The following is a 19,516-nucleotide window of genomic DNA, read 5'->3' as shown; positions in this document are numbered from 1 at the left end:
TATGTAGGACGGTCCCCCCAGACGTGGGCAAAAGACTTCGAATGGAAACTCCCGGAATTCCTAATACTGGATGGCAACAGATATATAGCACTGGATGACCACATATGAATTATTAATAAAGTAACCAATCATGAGATTATATTACCCTTATTGAGTTTAAGGATATGAGAATAGGAAAGGTATTCTGTGCACCAATAACAGTTCACTAACTATCCTGGTCAGTGGCTGGCTAGAAGTAGTACAGGCCCCTCTTTTGGTAAACACCGGCGTCTGGCATCATCCAAGATAAAAATAGATGTGCAGCCATGCTCTACTGGGGAAGACTTTACAGACAGTCATCATTTTACTACCCTTATTCCAGCTACATAACTTAACATCATTTTTTTCCACTGAGTTTTATGCATTGTGTTAACATGTTAACATGTGTTAACATCTGCTAATGTTCAACGACCTCACTGTGACAGAACTATCACTCTTTACTGACACACTTCTTACAGCAAGCGCCGGGACGCCCCTTGGCTGGGGCAGCTGTGCGCGGTACAAGTTCATTTAACATTAACATTAACATGCATTTGTGTTACCTCTTCAACTTGCAGTTCCTTATGTCTGGCTGGGCCACTGGATATTCATACAAGTGTGATATTGTGGACTATTCCAGATCACCTCAAGCTGTAAGGGTAAGTGACATTACTACAAGGTCTGAGTATTACCCACACAGATTTGCCAGTTACAATTGCTTTCACTTAGGGTCAGGCCATTGAGTACACGCAGTTCGGAGATTAATGGCTAACGCTATGCCAGTTAAGGGCGACTGTATTTAGTAAGACAGCAGTACAACAGGAGTACGTTTTTCAAAATGAAGTGTGTTTTTAGAAGGTTGTTTACACAGCGCCTTGTTACCAAAGCGCTTGAAACTTTTTACTGAAATAATTTCTTATGTTTTTCTTGGGCAGGTCTGCTCTTGGTCATGTTATGTGAAGGCTCTCTTTTAAAGAGCATGTACTATCAAGGGTGGTTTAGTAGTACTGACTGAGGGTGCAGTCACCTTGCTCCTTCAGGGAATAATCCTGCCAATGGCATTGGTGGTGAGAACGTTTTATCAGGTCAGGATCCTTAAAGTTAATACTGTAGAAGAGGCCTATCGCCTTTCGCAATCCCCTAATCATGTCAAATTTCATAAACCGTGTTTGCCCATCAGATGACTTGCAACCTGGTTATCTTTTTTCATTTCACAACTACTAACGAACCACACGTATACTACTAAGACAGAGTGCCTTCTGGCTAATGTTTGAAGGACATTGCTTACAACGTCCGTGTCGCCTTTGGCCATATTCAAATACTGCCCTTTTTGGAGAAATCTGTGAAAGTATTGTGTTTTTTAATCTTTTGGGGTGAGGGGGGAGCAGCACACACTGTTGTCAGTGTGCCATTCATTGAAGGGGGCAGAGAGCTTTGGGTTTTTAGTTCATTGGGCTTGAAGTTCATTATCTTTGATCTGAGTTGTTGGGTTCATGGTGGGAAGTAACATGGGGAATTCCATATGAGTAATTTATTTGTTGGTTGGTTGCACAATACATGGTCATTTGACATTGGTATAACTCAGTGTTAATACTATTTTTAATGCAAATGTCTTTCTACACAAGCTGCTGGGTAAATATAATTGTTTGCTTGAAATGTTGCATGAGAAGTTCGTGTCAAATAACAGATTTTCAAGTTGACTTTTAATAGATTGTACAGACATACATTAATTATTCCTTTTTTATCTTAAAGATGGCCTGGACCTGCTGGTTGTATTACTTTTCCAAGCATATAGAATTGTTAGATACGGTAAGTATCCATTTATCCAATATAAAGTGCACTTGACTTTCCTAAATATATGCCAATCACATGTTGCTGTCATCACTTTAATGTTGCCCATCACATGCTGTAAATCAGATTGTTCAGAACTGCCTTGAAACAAAATGAATGTTTACTGTATACATTTTATTTACTTTCTCGTTTTGGACTGGTTATAGAATGAATTATACTCTTTTGGTATATCGAAAAAGCATACTCTTCCTTAACAGTAGATTAAGCCATATTTTCTCCGTCACTCAGTCCACGCCCATGCAAGCATGTAGATCTAAGAAGAAAGCAAACAGAAGTGAAAGATCTTGGCAGCAATGTGACTGGGCGTGGAATGACTATTTGCAGAGTATGTGTTCACCTCCCATTTCTAACAGGAGTATCGGGAATGATATCAGGACTTTTTAAAGACCGTGGTATGAAGGTGTATATGCAAGCTGGGACTATTGCAACCTTGAATTGGAGGTGGCACCTCAAGACTTATCAGCTAGGAAGGACCTCCAACAAATCACATAACATTGAGGCACTGCACATAATCAGTGCCTCGCTGTCTTTCTCTCTCGCTGTCTTTCTCTCTCGCTGTCTTTCTCTCTCGCTGTCTTTCTCTCTCGCTGTCTTTCTCTCTCGCTGTCTTTCTCTCTCGCTGTCTTTCTCTCTCGCTGTCTTTCTCTCTCGCTGTCTTTCTCTCTCGCTGTCTTTCTCTCTCGCTGTCTTTCTCTCTCGCTGTCTTTCTCTCTCGCTGTCTTTCTCTGGCTCTTTCTCTGGCTCTTTCTCTGGCTCTTTTGCTTTCTCCCTCGCTTGCTCTTTTGCTTTCTCCCTCGCTTGCTCTTTTGCTTTCTCCCTCGCTTGCTCTTTTGCTTTCTCCCTCGCTTGCTCTTTTGCTTTCTCCCTCGCTTGCTCTTTTGCTTTCTCCCTCGCTTGCTCTTTTGCTTTCTCCCTCGCTTGCTCTTTTGCTTTCTCCCTCGCTTGCTCTTTTGCTTTCTCCCTCGCTTGCTCTTTTGCTTTCTCCCTCGCTGGCTCTTTTGCTTTCTCCCTCGCTGGCTCTTTTGCTTTCTCCCTCGCTGGCTCTTTTGCTTTCTCCCTCGCTGGCTCTTTCGCTTTCTCCCTCGCTTGCTCTTTCTCTTTCGCTTTCTCCCTCGCTCTCGCTTTGCCATATTACATAAAGGATAGCATTAGTTGCCTTATTACATTTTATAAGTGTAATTGCCAAATGAAGGGATAACTTGTTCATGTTTGGTGTCTCTGGAATCACAATTTATAATCCTACCTTATGGTGAAGTTGGATTTTATATTTAAATCCTGAAAATGCCACTTCTAGTAAACATCCATTTTCTTCCCATAGCCATTTAGATCAATTGCCTGCTTCTGATCACATGACTGGGTGTAGCTGAAATATGAGTTTTGTTTTGTTCCTAGACAGCCACACACAATAGGGAGCTTTGGTGTGCCTGCATGGGCCATCACTGGCAGGATGGGGGAGGGAGAAGCTGATTACACCCGAATAGGCGGTTTCCTGCCTCGACACAAAGTGCTGTATACACCCTGTAGTTAGTTAGGGACTTCAAAGGGAAACTTCTAGAAGCTTCTTCCCCACTTCAAAGGCACAACTGCATACAAATACTGGAACTCGGGCACCAACTTTTCAGTACTCTTCTGGACCTGTGAATACTGTCCCAGTAAGGACTGCTGTGCTGCTATAAGAACTGCCACTCTGCTAGACTACTCCTGCAAGGAAAATGCTGCCCTGGCAATCTGCCGTTTTGCCTGGGGAAAACCTAGACCTGCAACTCCATCTTGAACCCAGGACCCCAAAGTGGCTCAAAGCGCTAGTCTGTTGGCCTCCTGATCTTAGTCTACTGGACATAAGTCTCCTCAACCAGCTCCTGCAATCAGCTACTGTGAGTTCCTGACCCCCATGTGGCGCCTCTTAGGTCGTGGACGCATTGTGTGGCTTGTGGGCTCTTTAAATCAAGCATTTGGGTTCTTTGAGATCACAAATTGGCCCATTTTCACTGACACTATGCCCCTCACACCGAAGTCCAGCGTGAGCCGCCGCCAGCCCTCCCCTATGCACAGCAAGCATCTATCGGCCGGGGTGGACCTCCATTGCAAAGCTCCAGGCTGCCTGTCTGCAATGCCCTGCCTGCTCTCTGTGCCACACAGACTACCACCCGCAACACACTCCTTGGTCCCTGCAGCCCTCTTCAACATGAATGGGACTCTTAGCACCAAACTTGATAAGTCAAAGCTTCAGAAAGACTAATTTGGGACTGTATCCGACCTGCGCTCCTTTGTGATTGAGCTGAACTTTTGACTTTAACTCAGCCTAGAGCGACCAGGTAGCTGCGGTTGGGTACTTTATGCTTTTGTCCAGAGCAATCAGATAGCTGCGGTTGGGTCTTTTATGATTTTATGCTTTATTTTACACTTTAATCTTTCAAAATTCATAACTCTGGTTATACTGATTGAGTTTTCATTTTGGTCTTGTTTTATTCTTAAATGAATCTCCACTTTCCTAACCTGGCGTCAAATCTTTTTGTGTGGTATTTTCACTGTTTTACGATTTGAAGTGTTGCACAAATGCTTCAAACATTGTCTCAAAGTTAAGCTTAACTGCTATATGTCAAGGTACCAGGGGAATGAGCACAGGTTAAGTTAATTTGGAGTTTGCTTGTTCCTTTCGCTGATGAGGATTGTGGTTGCTGCTTGACATGGGCTCACACCGTAGTCAATTAGTAACCCCCTTTCCTACAGTAGTCCAACACAAGAATACTGTTACTATACTTTTTAGGTTAATTAAAGCTTTCAGTAATTTCAACTTGAGCTATGACATGGAGCAAAGGGCTTAACTTTGGAAAATGTGTAAAACATTCAGGAATTCCAAAACAGTTAAGTTAGAAACACAATATAAATCGCACTCATTTATAAAAATAAATTACACAAAATGACAAATCTAATAAGTGGGACGGAGATATGAATTATTACAGTTTGAAGTAAACAAATAGTGCAGCAAAGCTCCATCCACGGGCCCTGGTTGCACTAGTCTGGGACCAGGTTAAGGTTTGAGGCAGACCAATGGAGTGTGGATTGGATATAAGGCCCAGATAGGTCCCGGTCAAAGGATTAACTTTGGCCTTACAAACTGTTCTGGAGAAAAGGTGGTCTTTGGCGTGGCTGGCTAAATCCTAGTTGGGGGTTTAACAATGGCGGGTTGCTGAAGAATGTGGTCGCTGATGAGAGCAGTGTCCATGGCAAGGAAGGTCTTGACATTTATCAGATTCAGCTCAACCTCTCTAGGCAAAGTCTTCACGTTTGGAATTAGAAACTTTTCTGGAAGGCAGATCTCCTTCAGCAGGGCAGACCAGAAAGTTTGACTCCACCAGTAATTCGATGGCGGTCCCAGTCTCCTGTTAGTTCTTAAGAGTAAACTTTGGCAAAAAGATTCCTAGTCCCAGCATTTGCAGTTTAGGCAGGAGGCGTACACTATAATACCACCTAAGGGTCGAGGGCCTTGGAGGCACCACTTGGTGTGAGGACTCAGTCCAACAGAAGCCAGCAGCAGGATCCCAAGTAGGTACAGTTTGAACTGGTCAGCTGTGTTAAAGAAAGTGAGTTTCTTGCAGCTTTTGTGTCCCTGTAGTTAACGGGTCAGCCAACTGACCTTTAGGTTCACTTATCATTCCTGGGTACAAGTGGGAGCATGTCCAACCCTTAGGGTTCTCCTCACAGATCACAACAGCAGGTGCAGTCCTCCGGTCTTCAACAGGTCCATTTTTGTTATTTTGGTCTTGTAATTAATTAAATTAAGCTCTATATTTTCTATGTGGTGTTTTCATTGTTATACTGTTTGAAGTTTTGTACAAATACTTTAGACATTGCCTGTAAGTTAGGCCTGACACCCAAAAAGGTGTTCTGAAGAGCGCACAGAGGATGACACATTTGTCTCGTTTCAGCCTGTGGGTGAGGTGGGGAACTCATGGCAAACCCATAACCAGAGGGTCAAAAGTTCTCCTGGGTGACCCTACTCACGTTTGCTGCACTTACTATGTGTTTTAGTGGAAATTATCCCACATTGCCCCTCTCTACCTAAAACTGAGATGGTAGACCCGTTATTGCCTTGTGCAGAGCTTCTGGGCCCACCCTAGATGTGAGGTGACCGAAATGAGAAAACTTCCCCTGCGGTCTCTCAAAACCGTTTCTGGGAGCAGCTCCTCTACCACTTGGAGTGGTGCCTGATTGGTTACCAGGACACTAGCAGGACCAGCACAGGTGTGAGATGCATCTGCCAGTGACAGAGTGGGTGTGAGAAAGGTAGATTATTAGTTGAAATGGATGGGAGTCTTCAAGTAATAAAAACACTATCCCTCACGAGGTCTAGATGGGTCTCAAATACTTAAACCTAAACTCACCACTTGGTAATTGAAGCACAGAACAGACCGGCTAAGCTTAAGAGAAATATATAAAGCATTGATCCGTCCTAAAATAGTTAAAGTAGAAAATAACAATATAAATCCCACTACAATTTACAAAAATATAGAATATTTTAATGAGCAAATAGATACCGTAAACACAAAGATTGGATGTAGGGAACTAGCAAAGTTCTTTTTTTCATCAGTTTAGGTGTCGCTAGTGCCAAAAACCACAAAGTGACCAGCGTTGGTTTCTGGTCATGCTAGACCGGGACAAAGTCAAAAGTTAATGCCAATTGGAAAGAAGCACGTATTGGATACAGGGAGTAGGTTTAGTCCAAAGGAAAGTTTACCTGCAGAATAAGTCTTTATATGGGATAAAATCTTTGTCGACTGGCCTGTTGGAGGGTCAGAGTGCCAGCTTGCTCTGAAGAGGAGCTAGTAGGCATTGGTTGGACAGAGTGAAGGACCTTGGGGGGAGCCTCCACTTCCCCGCAAAATTTGAGGCTCTTCAGCTGCTCAGTTTCTGGAGCATCAACATGAAGTCTGTAGATCATGAAATGGTCGGCAGCCGGGTGCTGTTCGGCACTGTTCCCTGTAAAGTCCTCTACTTTCGGACCTAAAAAAGTTTTTTTGAAGGCATGGTCCTTTCAGCGGGGCAAACCAGCAAGTTGAGTCAGACTGGCAGTTGAACGGCTGCGGCTCAGTGTCCATTTGGCTGCTGCCTCTGATCCTTTTGGTAAAAATCTATGAAAAGGTTTGAGTTCTAGCTTTTAGAATTTGGCAGGAGTAGTATACAATAACATTTATCCAAGGGACCCAGGACCTTAGGGACAGCACTTGGGGAGTCTGGATTCTCTCTAGGGAAGACCACTATAGAGGTCTAGGGCAGGTCTGCTTGGAACTGGTCAGCTAAACTCTTCAAGGAGGTAAACTTTATGGAAATTTGTGTCCTTGTAGCTTAACAGGAGGTCAGCCAACTGAACCTTGGAGTCCACTTCTCAGTCTTTGGGTACAAGTGAGAGAAGGCCCAGCCCATGGGGGTCTTTCTCCACAGGTTCAACATCTGGTGCAGTCCTTCTCTCAAACTAGACCAGAGGTTTTCTACAGAAGGTACTCAGAGGTGCCACGTTTATGCATGGCACTAGCTTGTGGGCTAAGAGAATTCCTGTCCAATATTGAAAAGCTACTCACTTTAACATTATTTCCTAGAGGTGTGGCCCTCAACAATCCCACAGTGCTTTGCCAAAATCTGAAAACTGCAGAATCTTTCTTTCCATTTTAAGAGCTCTGGGCACACCTCTGAAGTATGTCTAGGGAAGTGAGGAACTCTCACTGAACCTGTTCTCTAACAGGTTCCAGTGCCCCTCCCCCCACACAACTAGAATCGGTGCCACTCTGACTACTTGGACAATGGCAGGTGCAAGCCTAGGTGTGAGTTTCATCTGCCTGTTACCGGGGATGCCCTTTGAAGCTTGTGAATTGGTCGACACTCACCACACCCCTGGCCATCATGTTAGTAGCAGGTCACAACTCCTCCCAGCCACTGCCTTTTTATTCCCTTTCCTAGGAGTCCTTCGCACCCACATTTAGGTGACCGGGTGGCAATTGAGCATTAACCCTGAAAAGACTAGAAGAGGCTTTAGGCAGTTGAATGCCAGCATTCTATTAGTGAAGTATACAAAGTGAGGGATGGAAGACTTGGATTAATCTCAGCTACTGGTAATTACTCTGGCATGTGGTGAGATGTGGATTGCTCCAAGACAGTGGACAAAAGACTTTGGTCTGGGGACCTGCCCCCCCCCGCCCTTCACTCAATATCCACCTCCAACTGAGCGGATGGCCCGGGTCCTGGCCAGAACCTTCCAGAGCAGGAAAGGATGTCTAGTATGCTCATTTGCAGCTATAGCTCCCACCTTGGCCTGCCACGCTTTGGTCTTCATAGCCAGCTTATCCCTAAACCCAGTAGGAGGGAAATATACCCCGGAACTGCCTTGGAAGGACCCCAATGGAGGTTTGCCCATTATCAGAGCCACACCTCTGGATGGGCAGAGGGAGCTCCGGAACAGGTAGAAATATTCTGCCATGTTGTTTTTAGACAGAGAGGGTACGGTGGAATAGTTTATTACGAAGTATTGCAAAAGTGGATACCATCAACCTTGGGAGCTTTTGACCATTGGTTAGGGAGTGGCGTGGATTTTCACATAGCCACTGTCTGGCACAGGGTGTAAATCTGACCCCACAAGGGCCCTCTTCAGAACACCTCGAGTTGCGTGGTTGACAGGAGGACTGCAACTGCTGTTGTGACCTGTGAGGAGAACTCCAAGGGCAGCACATGCCCCCTACTCATACCCAGGACTGACAAGTGGACTCCAAGAGCGAGTTGGGTGACCTCCGGTTAAGCTTCATGGACACAACAGCAACAAGCTGCCCGCTTTCCTGAGAGAACACAGTTGATCATTTACAACTGTCTCTGCCTTAGACCGTGTTAGTTGTTTCTACTGGTGTGTGGTGTCATTTCCTAAGTCTCAAGGTAGAAATCTTTAACAGACTCCATGTCAAGCAGTATCTGCTCAACAAACAATTTCCTGGATGCGAGCATTTAACTTTTTCGGCTTTGAGCTCTTCCTACCTTAAACTGCTTAACAAAGACTTTGTCCAGCAGCCAGCTGTCATCAACTCCATCTTTGGATCCAACCTACTGCCTTGCCCTGCTGAATACTCTAGCTTCTAAAGTCCGAGTGTATCTTTTTGACTGGGACTAACCTGGGCCTTCAAACTGACCTGCTCTCCAGTGCGGTCGGTCCTGTACCTTACCATTGTCAGTCATGCGCAACCGGCTGCCCTTGGTTGGCACTTTGTGCTTTTTGATGCCGGAATACAATTCAAACTTTAAAATTACTATCTCCTGTACCCCTAACTGGATATGTCATTTTTGTCCTCAAAATAGTCTTTAATATTACACATTGGATTGGGATTTTTACTATGTTGTGTTGGATTGTTTTAACTGTTTTGGTACTCCTATACGCCTAAATTGTTCAAATATTATTCCTACGGTAAGCCTGTCTGCTCTGTGCCATAGCTGCCAGCGGTTGAATTCCTGCTAAATTACTGAAACCTTTACTGGACCTCATAAAAAATAGTGACATCGATCCACCCAACAAATAATCCACTTTCTCACAATGGTTCATCCCAAAACCCAAGGCCAGCCTCACATTCATAACCTTCATTGTACATGCAACTAAGACTGTCTGCACCCAACTCTCACTCGGAGAGAAGCCTTCCCTACTGGAGTAAGAATTCAGACCGGCCCCAATGGAACCAACTCTTCTCTGTGGCATTCTAGATAGCACCTGTCCTTGCTGACGTAGCCATCCTGCTGTAGCTCACCTCATCAAAAACCTTGATAAACTTGACCGGAAAACACCTCCACTCCCATCTAGAATGGGTCCACCTACCCACGTACCGTTTTTTCAAAACTTCTGCATAAATCCATCTATGGCAGTACGCCACAGCAACTGGCCTCAAATACACACTTCTGACAGTATGAAAAACCTGCTGCAAAATTCTGTCAAGCCATGCAAGTAAGGGACAACTAAATGCTAAGATATTTCCTACAACTCCTCCAAAGTATGAAACTTCATCCCAGTACAAATTTAGCAGAATCCATCCATCCTCCGCTTCTGGAAACTCCTTGAGTCCTTGCCCATCAACCAACACACAGGCACAAAGGCTTACCCAGGATATTCATTCACCTCAGGGGAAGCTGCCGTTTTTTATGTTTAATGGGACCCACACCCCACCCCACCTCCTTCCAATTAATCCCTTCCATTTCTCATTTATCTCTAAACCCACTGTCCTGTACAGTGCTTCATTTATGTATACTTAGGTTTGCACTAAATACATTTAACATAGAAATGTGGACTGTGCATATTAATTTCGCCAATAGGGGCTTTCTTATGTTGTTTGCGATAAAAGTCCTAGTTTAATTAACTTTGTAGGAAACCTATGGAATGTACAACCCGCTGACCCATTTGTGAGGAGTGTGACCTGCAGGTTAAAACAATAATGCATTGAGGAGCAAACACTGGTCATCCTCCTCTTCTGTTCTTAATGGCCAGATAGCATACACAAGAGACCGGGAGGTGGGGGGGTAAGGGGGGGGGGGACTGGGTTGGATGTTAAGTGTCCCCCGCCCCACATTAGGCCCGCCCCAGAAATAGCTTTTGGCTGCCCGTGCTATAACCAGTGTGTGATTGAAATGAGCTTGTGTTGCTGTTGCTCGTGCTGCTTCTGTGTGAGTCGAGCTAGCACTGCTCCTACAGCAGCTGTACTTGTTCTGCTGTTCTACGACTGATGGCAGGCTCTCATTGCTGCTGCCACTACTCTGCCTGTTCTTTGGTGTCTGAGGCAAGCTACATCTGACACTGCTGTGCTTGCTCAATCTGTGAGGGAACACTGCGGTACTGCTACTGCCCATGCTGTGATATGTAATGTTTGGAGGGCCAGGGCAGGAACATGCACTGTTGAATATCTGGGCTACTCTACTACTGCTTTACCTTCTACAGGTACGCCTTAACCCCACACAAGTAGCCATTAAATTACTTAAATTACAACTAGCCCTACCTTTAAATGGTAGGGCTAGATATGCAGTTTGAAGATCACTGCCTTGAAGGGAACAGTGCTTCTGTCCAGCATCGAACTTCTGCCTATAAATCCTATTGTCCCTTCATTTATAAAACCCATTGTCCCTTCCATTTATAAATTTCACTTCTGTAAGCAGCCCGCTTCAATTTACAACCCCTTCTATCTGAATTTAGAATATACATTTTTTCTAAAAGGTCATTCACTTTCAAAATGGTCTACTTTTCTAAGCCCTCTGCTCTTCAATTGCACCTCCTAATGTCCACCTCTCAACAACTGGTTGCTGATTGGTCAGTGGTACCTGATATAGCTTTTTTTTTTTTTGTTTTTTTTTTAAGTTCTTAGCTGCACACCACTTTAGCTGTTAGACGAATTGTTTCCAATACATATTATATACTTACGGCAGCTTTGGGTCAGCCCCTTGCTGCTCCTGGCTGGATCACTTTGTTGTCTGTTTTGTAGGTCTGCTCTCTTTTATGGCATTTCTCCTTATTCTTATGTTGGTCAGTTTCAGGAATATTTCGGTCTCGAACCTCTGATTGAATGAGCTGTATCCTTCTACTGTTTCCTTCAGCTGACTCTTATTTCTCTATCTGCACTCTGTGGATCTGCAGGTGTGTTCTTTTACTCTGTTCTTGCTCCTCATTACGCTGCCTACTTTAATTATGTTTATTCTTTTTTAGGCGGGACCAGCATCTGCAAAGTGCTACTGGGCACTGTGCATTTTCCAGCTCACTTTCCTGCTGCCTTATTTTATTTGTAGGAGGGCCCATCAAAGTGCTACTGGGTAACGCTTTGATCATTCCCCTGTCCTCCCACTGTGACATGCATTTTTTAGGTCGAGCCTAGCGGCAGCGCACATCAACTTCTCGCTCTGCGAGACTGCTGTAGTAGAGTATGGGAGAGAAGCTGCGCTCACTCTCCCGTCCATATTTTTCATTGACTTGTCATTGTCTTTTGTAAATGCTGCCTTCTGATTCGTTAATAAGCTTGTTAGTCCCTCCTGAGTACGGCCTTGTCTTTTGTCCCCTCCCATGGCTACTGTCCCTTTTACTTCGGTTGTTTCACAGGACCTGTTATTTAGTTTGTAAGCATTATTTACTTTATTGAATTTCTCTTACTGCAGGCGGGACATGCGCTGCTTCAGCTGAAAGCGGTTGTGCTTTTTTAAGCAGCACGGCCGTCCCGTAACAGGGGTGCCTGCTTTCAATTACTTTTACCCGGCATTATATTGTCTGTTTCAATCCCCTCACCCCCCAAGTAAAACTGCTTTACCCCCATGTGAGAAGTTGGCCTGGTATATGATGATCACTATTCTAGTGATCACCTTGCACCAGTCCAATCAACCCTCATGGTGGTGGTTGTAAAGTCAACCTTATAGACCTGCTATCCTAGTGGTAGCATGGACAGAGCAGTCTTAGGCTAAAAGACTCTTGAGGGCGTGTAAAGCCAGCTGTTTTTACCATACGCAACCCTTTGAATAACAAATGAAAGGACACCACACAGGATATATATATAAAAAAAATATATATATATATATGTATTTATTCTCAACACACTCCTCTGAACTCTTTGAGATCAGAGGCCAAAGCACATAACAAGACACTAGTTATTATACGTTAAGTTGCACAATTTACGGTTAGGCCCTAGGGGCGAAGCAAACCATATACTAAGAAAGTGGTATAAGTACCACGTCACGAGAAAAGGAAAGGCCTGGGGCCTTGGGAATTGCTGGGGCTGCACTATCTGAACAATAGTTTAAGAGTGGGAGGCCCATAGGCGGCGCGTGCAGTGTCTTTACACACACGCGGGGTTCAATGCAAAGTCAATGGGAACTTAGAAGTTAGATTTAAAAGGATTTAGGACACTTCCGGTTTAGCTAGGAGGAACCAACTAAGGACTTAGACACTTGGATAGTCAATACCCTTGGGAGCACCGAAGTACTCGCATTACCTCACCCACGGACGGTGGAGGCATCGGTGTGAAGATGTGTCTGGTTTCGTCGTTGGATCCTATGGAGACCTGAAGAAAGGTGCTGCAGGCGACCAGGAGGAAGATGTCCGGGTGGATCCAAGGGTGGATCTAGGAGGAAGAGGACCTGAAAGCAGAGGGGACAGAGTTTGGGTCACGAGCCAGTGACCGGGTGGAACCAGGAAGGAACCAGACGACGTCTAGGAGCAATCAGGTGCTGTCTTGAAGCTGGTCTCTGCAGCCACGTGGACTAGGAGGGGTTGAGGACAACCAGGAGCTGGACACGAGCTGTCCCACGCAGGATCTCGCGGATGGAGGAGTCGACTTCCGGATTGGAGTCAACAAGCCTGGGCAAAGGCAACCCACGCAGGATTCAAAGAAGACTTCTGATGCAGACCAGCAAGGTCTGAGGGGCTTCACCTTTTCAGGGAAGCAGGGGCCAGTCTGGAACAACCAGACCAGCAGTGTAATTCAAAAGGATTGCCATCACAGAGGCTACTAGCCAACGGGCTAGCGACCGGACAACGCGTCGAGCAGAACAAAGGCAGAAGGGCCCCACGCAGAACTCGTGGAGTGTGGAGGGCTGATCTTCGTTGCAGATGATGCTCGGGTGTGGGGCTTCTCAATCCCCAGTGCACAGCTTCAAGGGTGCCTCAGGAGCTGCACAGGTAGCAAGTTGCAGGCTTTTCAAGGTGTCCGGTCCCATGTGTCTCGTCGCCTCCACGGATCCCAGCTATGCTGCAGTCGTGTAGAGAGGGTCAGAGAGGACTGGAAGTCTGGGTCTTGTCAGGCTCTGTGTTCGGGTTCCGGCGGGAACGTCAACAAAGCAAGCCGTTGATTTGCTGGACGGTGCCTGGTTGCCCAGGATGGTCACTCCTTGGCCACAAGGGAGATTCTTCAGTCTTCAGCTTCAGCAGAACGTCAAAGGTCCAGAGTTTCGGTTCAAGTTTTTGTAGTAATCAGCTCACAGGCAGGTTGATTTTCAAGTTGATTTATTGGAACAAGTGCTGCGCAGCAGCTCACACAGCCAGCAGATCATTTGTAAAACAGTTAGTAATTCAAACTACATTCTAAATAGAATACAGGGATGGAAGGAGAGGAACAAAGAGTATGAAAGGTTCTGGAAAGACTAGACTGTAACTTAACAGAACACTACATTATCCTCTCTTCTACAAAACAAAAGAAGAAGATGAGAAGATCAGAAATAGACCTGGAACAAAAGAAGTTAACGGAACCTGGCAGGAGTGACTCGAGTTCGAGAGCTCCTACGCGGTAGGACAGGAGCAGAAGAAGTAGAAGGCAAAGCAGGAACTTCATGAGAAGGTAGAACAGGAATAGAAGGAGAAGAAGGCAACACAGGAATATCATGAGGAGACTGGAGATGAACAACAGATTTGCCCACCTTAACAACCGTGGCAGCATTCCACCAGTTTTTCATGTTCACTCTCACAGAATTGCCACAGACTTTGTCAATGACAAAAGGTTCAGAAAACTTGGGATTACCCTTGGTGGAGTGAGTGGGCAACTTGATCCGAATTTTATCTCCCACTACAAATGGCTGAGAGATCACTTTCTTCCTGGAGTCAAAAATACTCTTTTGTTTAGACTGGGCATGTAAGACATTGGACCTGGCAACTTCATCCACATTGTCAATGGAATTCATTTTCACCCAACGTGACATCCACCCAGGACAAACCTTCGAACATGGTTTTCTCCCACGCAGCAGTTCAAAAGGTGAAACCTTGGTGGAAGAGTGGGGAGTGGTACGATAGAACCACAACATGGCTCTAACTGCGTTCGGGACATGACAGTGCTGAGCAATGGCCCACTGAATGCAATTGTTGAGCACTCTGTTCATGCGCTCGACAAGACCATTCGTCTGAGGGTGATAAAGTGCACTCCTCAGATGATCGATACCACTCAAATTAACAAATGAACCAAATTCCTGACTGACAAATTGTGAGCCATTGTCACTTACAATGGATGAGGGAAAACCTTCACGCAAAAACAGGTCTTTCAGGAAGTCAATAACATTCTTGGAATTGGCCTCACTTACAAAACGGACTTCTGGCCATTTAGAATAGTAGTCGACAGCAACTATTGCAAATCTGGAGGCAGGAGGGAGTAAATAGAACGGACCTACTAGATCGATACCAATCTTTTCCCAAGGCCTATCAGGGAAAGGGATAGGTTGAAGAGGGGGAGAACGTGTTTTCAAACATTTTTCAGCACTAGAACAGATAACACACTCAGCAACAACAGTGTCTATGTCCTGATCCATCTTGGGCCACCAGTAATGTTCTCTAACCCTTCTTTTGGTCAATGTTTTGCCGAGATGACCCTCATGCGCACCTTTGACAATCCTAATTCTAAGATCACTGGGAGGAACCAATCTGTCGCCACGCATGAGGATACCACCTTCAATAGAGAGCTCATCAGAAACTTTGACAAAGGTCTGAAGAGAAACATGAACATTCTTCTCCCTGGGCCACCCTCCTCTGACAAATTTGATTACTTCACTGAGCAGGGTATCACTGGATAAATGCTCCCTCCACTCTTCTTCACTAATAGAGCGCATATCATCAATCCCAACAAAAGCTACAAAACAGTCTTCATCATCATAATCTTCCTCGCAATCCTTGTCAGAGTCAAAATCAACAGGGTTCCTTGAAAGGTAATCAGCCCTTATGTTCTTATTGCCAGGTATGTAGCTGACCTCAAAATCGTATTGGAGTAGCTTCGTTGAAAGTCTGGCAATTCTAGGGGAATGTTCTTTAATCCGAACCCCAGTAAGGATAGAGACTAAAGGACTGTGATCGGTCCTCAAACGAAAATGCTTACCCCAAATGTACGGATTAAATTTTCTTATTGCCCAACAACAAGCTAGGAGTTCCTTTTCAATAACTGCAAAGTTGGATTCAGCTCCACGAAGAACTCTCGAAGCATATCCTAGAGTATGTTCAACACCACTAACCTCCTGAGTGAGGACAGCCCCTAAACCAAACCCACTGGCATCTACAGTGATAGTGCACAACAAATTGAGATTAAAGGGCTTTAAGACTTTAGGGCCAGTAAGTTCTTGTTTAATCCAAGAATTATTTTTTTCACAATTGGCATCCCATAGGAAAGGAACCTCATTTTTAAGCATGTTGGACAAAGGTTGTACCTTTGTAGCATAATCAGGTATGAACCTAGCATAAAACTCACAAAGTCCAATGAATGACTTCAAACCACTTTTGTCTTTGGGTGCAGGACTATCGACAAAAGCCTTGACCAGACCAGGTCTGGGCTCCACACCATTCTCAGATAACACGTGTCCAAGATACTCTACCTTTGGCGCTCTAAAAATGCACTTTTCTCTCTTTAATACAACACCAGCACTACTCAGAGCTTTCAAAACTTCCCTCAGAATCTCATCATGGACATCACAAGTTTTACCATGAATGAGCACATCGTCCTGGAAAACAACAACCCCACTGATGTTTTTTAAAATATTGGTCATTATCCTTTGAAATACGGCTGCCGCAGAGGCCAAACCAAAGGGCATACGGCAGTATTGAAAGGAACCTATAGGGGATACAAAAGCAGTAAAGTGTCTGGAAGCGGGATCCAGAACCACCTGGTGGTATGCGGATGCCAAATCCAGTTTGCTGAACCACTTAGAACCATCAATAAGGGACAACATGTCGGGAATCTTAGGTAGGGGAAAGGAATCAACCCAAATATTCTTATTTAGGCTGCGTAAGTCGACACAGACACGAAGTTCCCCATTCTTTTTCTTAGCGACTACTAGAGGGGAAAGCCATAGGGAGGATTCAATGGGTTCAATTATTCCTCTACTGCAAAGGTCATAAAGCTCTGACTCGAGTTGTTCTCGCACACTGAACGGGACGTTTCTCAGTTTGTGTTTAATAGGGATGGTATTGTCCTTGACACGGATGGTGTGCATGAATCCTTTCACCTCCCCCAACTTTTTGCTAAAAACATTAGGAAAATCTTTGGCTAAAGTGCATACAAAATCATCGTTCTGGGTGGCAAGGACATTGTTTGTAGGGGAGAGATCGTCAGCTTGAACAACAGCAATGGAGATGGGATCTTTGGTTCCAGGACGGAGAACCATCTTAAACAAACCTTGGTGGAACCAACCAAGGATGTTCAATCCTTTGACTGAGACATACACTTTGCCAAAAATTTTCCTACCTCTGAATTCAATTGAATCTTCAAAATATCCCAAAAGTTCAATCTTCCTGCCCTCGTAATTCAGAGGTAGTCTGTCGGGAGGAAAGAGTTCGCGATCACCCCAAACCTCTTCAAAAAGTTCCTGAGTTAGCATGGTTATCCTGGCCCCGGAATCTACTAATAGGCAAACAATCTTATCCCCGATACTAAAATCGGAGTAAGGATCTACACACTCTGACTCAGGATCTTCAATGCTAACCACAGCAACCATGTCCCTCAGATCATCCTGTATGCTAGTGTCGTCCTGAGGGTAATCAGATACATAAGCAACTGGGGTGGGAGTATAATTACTGTTCCACTGTTTGCTAGATTGAGAGAAGGGAGGGTTTCTTTTTACATTTTGGCACACTTTTGCAAAATGACCCACTCTGCCACAGAGTCTACATGTAACACTTCTGGCTGGGCAAGGACGACCAGTCTTCGAATGAGGAAAATTGCCACATTTAAAACACACATTGGTTTGTTTGAAAAAGTTGTTGTCAGTACGACCAAAAGCACTCATCTTATTATCGACAATCTTTACAGAACTGACTACTGTTTCATCCTTAGTAATGGACGAGGATGGTCTTATATCTAATTCCTTGACAGAAAGTTTGGAGAATTCTATACTTTTTGCTACTCGCACAGTCTCTTCGAGAGAAGGATTATCTAGCGAAAGTAACTTCTGTTTGATGTTTTTATCTAAACATTTGCAAATGTACTGATCTCTTATCATTTGGTCCCTAAAATTTTCAAACTCGCATTCCGCACTCAATATTCTGAGAGTAGAGATAAAATCTTCCACCTTTTCTCCTAGTTTCTGTTCAGATTTGAAGAATTTGTGCCTGACAACAACTAAACTAGGTTTAACATCAAAACGTAGTTCAAGAAGTTTAACAGTTTGATTGTAATCATCTAAATCTTCTTCTTCAGGAGCAATTACCAGGGGGGGTAAATGTTTACAAATTGAACGTCCTTCAAATCCCAGACTGTTCAATAGGAGATATTTTTTTCTTTCTGCCCTGTATCTGGATGCACCAATGGCCCCTAAATAAGTGGTGAATGCGTCAAACCACTTTTTCCAGACGATGGGAGGTTCACCTGGAAGATCAAGGAATGGTGGTGGGGGAGAAACAGCTTGTAGACTCATGTTTGTAGAGATGTGAAGATTTTACTCAAATTGTCGAAGGGACACACTGTCAAGGAAAATTAAAAGAGTATTTGATGGCTAAAGTAAGTAGGATAAACAAAGACTGTCTTCTCGCTTTGTGACAATAACAGCTTTCAGACAAAATGACTCATTTAGAGTGTTTAAACTGTCCCTTCGCTTCGTGATAACAAGAACCTTAAAAAAAAACGAGTCAGTTGGGGTGTTTTGCCGCCACTCACCTCGTGGTGGTTAATTTATGATGACCTCGTGAACAGTTCTGCACTAGGTAATTGTAATATCGCGCATTTATTTACGCGTGAAAACTCGCTTTACTTTTACTGCACGCTAGCAGTGTGACAATAAAAACATTGAAAAAAAAACACGAAGATGATCCACAAAATGGCCCCCAACGTTGCATTCCAAAGTCAGGACGTTGTGTTCCAGTGACGTTTCTGGATGCAATTTACGTTGGTTGCGTTAGGAGGAGATGCACTTGCACCGATGGCTGGGCGTTTTTCAATACGCCAAGAACGTAGTTCAGATACGCTTGGAGCGTAACTGACGTTGGCAAGCAGGTCGATGCTCGCGACGAAGGGAGACTGCTGCCGCTTCCAGTGAGAAAATTAAAAATGTACAGTACCTTTCTTTTTGTTAAGTTCGGCGAGGTTGAGGAAGGGTAGGGCGGTTATACCAGTTCTTCCAATTACTCGATGTTTTCTCGAGGGGTGGACCGGTTCCTCTTGGCACTCAGCGTCTTCTGGTCTCTATGAACGGCCGAATCTTCGGATTTTCCGAATCTCACTCCATGGATGCACGCGTGGAGAGCAGACACTTGTTCAAAAATCGTCGCCACGTTTTTTGTAGTAATCAGCTCACAGGCAGGTTGATTTTCAAGTTGATTTATTGGAACAAGTGCTGCGCAGCAGCTCACACAGCCAGCAGATCATTTGTAAAACAGTTAGTAATTCAAACTACATTCTAAATAGAATACAGGGATGGAAGGAGAGGAACAAAGAGTATGAAAGGTTCTGGAAAGACTAGACTGTAACTTAACAGAACACTACAGTTTTCAGTTCAGGATTAATCTGAAGTCTCAGGACTCGGCTCTTACCTTTATACAACTAAAAGGGGCTGGATTACTTTCTAGGTCCCTCCTATGGGTGTGACCAGGAAGGGGGTGGTTACACCCCCTCTCCTTTGTCCAGTTTCGTGCCACAGCTGGGTCTGGAGTGCCCCAGCAACCGGTTTGTACTGGGGTATGCATGGAGCACCTAGGGTA

The 19,516-nt window shown here is 44.6% G+C and overlaps 1 protein-coding gene across 1 annotated transcript in view; it reads left to right on the top strand.

Moving 5' to 3' along the window:
* Positions 1-19,516, top strand: part of ELOVL7 (ELOVL fatty acid elongase 7) — a 170,840-nt gene that overhangs the window by 103,608 nt on the left and 47,716 nt on the right. Inside the window, exons 4-5 of the mRNA XM_078675130.1 lie at positions 597-677; positions 1,771-1,827. Of these exons, the coding sequence (XP_078531256.1) occupies positions 597-677; positions 1,771-1,827 (138 nt within the window). The remainder of the gene's footprint in view (positions 1-596; positions 678-1,770; positions 1,828-19,516) is intronic.

This window comes from Lissotriton helveticus, chromosome 2_1 (genome assembly GCF_964261635.1).
Source record: "Lissotriton helveticus chromosome 2_1, aLisHel1.1, whole genome shotgun sequence".
Taxonomy (NCBI): Eukaryota; Metazoa; Chordata; class Amphibia; order Caudata; family Salamandridae; genus Lissotriton; species Lissotriton helveticus.
The sequence above is the reverse complement of the archived record's forward strand: the minus strand, read 5'-3'. Positions and strand labels throughout refer to the sequence as shown.